Consider the following 2456-nt stretch of genomic DNA (forward strand, 5'->3'; position numbering starts at 1 on the left):
CTTAAATTCAGAGCATGTTTGAAATGTCTAAGCTGTTGGGTGTAGAAGGAAGCTCCACCTCTTGACTATTGAAGTTAGTAATTACCCAGTGGGTTCCTTGGTGTGGTTATTTCCTATCACCTGGATGGCAGAAACCTAGAGCAGCTGTACAGCATCTTGCTGTGCCAGGGAAATGGTGAATTGAGCAGCAACAACCAGAGTGATAACAGTTTTTAGTTTTAGAAACTGTGAAAGTGGATGAAATCATGAAAAGGATCCCAGAAGTGGGGTTATTTCAACCCCTTAGTTTTCCCAGAGAGTTCTGCCTAGTTTTATTATATATAGGTTTTAATTAAATTGCTTTAATTCTTTGGGTTCTTTATATTAATTAGGTATGGAATTAATGTATTTCTTAAGCATGTTTGAAAATACAGTTTTCGAATAATTGGTATTTCTATAAAATGTAGTAATAAAGTGGAATTTTTCATTTTGAGTAGCACATAGGTCTACACAACTGTGATAACATGATTTATGAAATAATTCATTTTACTTGAAGGACAACATACTTAGAACATAGTTGTGAGACCACTTAGGAGAGGTTGAATATAGAATATGCAGTTGCTGGTTTAAGTTCAAAATTATCTCAACTACAGAACAATGTTTTGAAAGTAAATATATAGATGATGGGAGATGAGTATAGGATTGAAGCCTTGTGCTAAACAAAGTCACGCTAAATAGGCAGGCGTATCATAAGTTGTTTTACTGTGCTTTGGTAGCTTTTGTGTACATATAACAACTTAGAATTAGCTGAATTGAAATATCTACGATGTTCTGTTGAAGCTGTTGCAGATATGCATGAGGAAAACAAAGCTGCAGCAAATGGATGTGGCAAAATCCGAAGTGGGACTCAGAATGAGGCTGCTTTACTGGCCCTGATGGAGAAGACTGGATACAGCATGGTTCAAGAAAATGGGCAGAGAAAATTTGGTGGTCCTCCACCAGGTAAGCATTTCTTTGAGTTTATTTTCTGTAAGGAGTGCTACACTGAATCGGTCTGAAAATTTGGGTTCTCTATCTTGACAGCGACCAGTAGTAGATGTTTACGGAAAGAGTACAAGAAGCACAACACATACAGGGTCCTGATGTATGCTTTACAGTTTCCAGTAGCTTAAGGTTTCTTGTGCTAGACTGTGTTGAACACTTGCTGTTGGGGGAATTTAAGAAGTCACAGCTTAAAAAGCAGCTGAAGTTGACAGGTAGCAAAACATACGTGGAGCTGTGGCACCAATGAAATCTAACTCCTTTTGTTTTCAGAGTTGACTGAACTGTTCTCTATCTCTAACATGAACAATCCCTCCTTAACATTCATTCTGAGAAGGAAAAAGGATAAATGCTAGATTCTGGAGCTTTTATCTTCTATTGGATTTTTTTCCAACAGTGAGCTCCAGCAGTCAAATTTCATTATTTATGTGTTACTATTCTTTCGCTTAATACACTGGAAAGCAGGAATTGTTGAATGGGAAAGTTTTTGCTGCAGAGAAAACAAACTGTCACTAAAATGTTCTTCTGTGTGTCAAATTACATTTCCTCTAAAGTCAGTGACAAAAAAAAATAGACTCAAGTCCTGCAGCATGTGGAATATGTACCTTGCAATTTGGAAACTGTGGCTATTTGATTTAGTGAGCACTTTTAAGGATTTAACTGCCTTGGAAGACTTAATTTTCTCTTGTGTATTAAATGCTATTTCAAAAACATGTCTGATATTGTGATAAGTAACTTAGCAATAATAAATCTCTTGAAGTAGCCCTATCCCTGGTGAAAAGACTTTGTCTGATACTGCTGCTGCAGATTTAGTTTATAGAAAACAAGTAACACTCACTGACAGTGCAAGAAAAAGTCGTTGTTCAGCATTTTAAATTTGCTTTCCAGCATAAATTTAAGTGACTCTTAGCTTTAAGTAGGACTGATAAAAGGTGGTTTGTTAAAAGGTGTTGGAAGATCATTGAACTTTAATCCGTGCCTACACACATACTGGAAACTAGTGGATTTATCTTGTGCTGCAAAGACTGAAAGTCTGTGAAGTAAATGGATAAAACCCAAATGATTTTGTTACTGTTGTTTTGGGTAAAGACACTTGAATAGATGAGGAGGAATAATTCAATATATTTTTTCCCCAATTACCTTTTTTGCATCATTTGCCTATTCAAGAGTTAAATTTTATGTTGGGGGTTTTTTCCTGCCAAGATGTTTCGTTCTTCTTAAGGATACACGAAGAAAGTAGGTGGCTTCTGCCTATGTCATTTAGTTTGAACTTCTGTGTATCTTACACATTTGCTTTCTGCTCAGTTACTGTGTTAAGCATGCTGACTTTTTTTTTTTTTTTGGGTAAAACATGTTTTCAGGAAAGTATCTGGGTTTGATCTTGAGAACTGGAAAAGGTGGGATTATCTGCTCCTACACCTGTTCAAATGGCATCT

General features: G+C 36.3%; 1 protein-coding gene across 1 annotated transcript in view; it reads left to right on the forward strand.

The window, feature by feature from the left end:
• The first annotated feature begins 817 nt into the window (after nt 1-817).
• The window catches only part of RBM46 (RNA binding motif protein 46), a 7874-nt gene continuing 6235 nt past the window's right edge, over nt 818-2456 (forward strand). The window contains exon 1 of the mRNA XM_008937392.1: nt 818-981. Within this exon, the coding sequence (XP_008935640.1) occupies nt 831-981 (151 nt within the window). The 5' untranslated portion in view covers nt 818-830. The remainder of the gene's footprint in view (nt 982-2456) is intronic.

This window comes from Merops nubicus, unplaced genomic scaffold (assembly GCF_000691845.1).
Source record: "Merops nubicus isolate BGI_N331 unplaced genomic scaffold, ASM69184v1 scaffold7753, whole genome shotgun sequence".
NCBI classification, from domain to species: domain Eukaryota; kingdom Metazoa; phylum Chordata; class Aves; order Coraciiformes; family Meropidae; genus Merops; species Merops nubicus.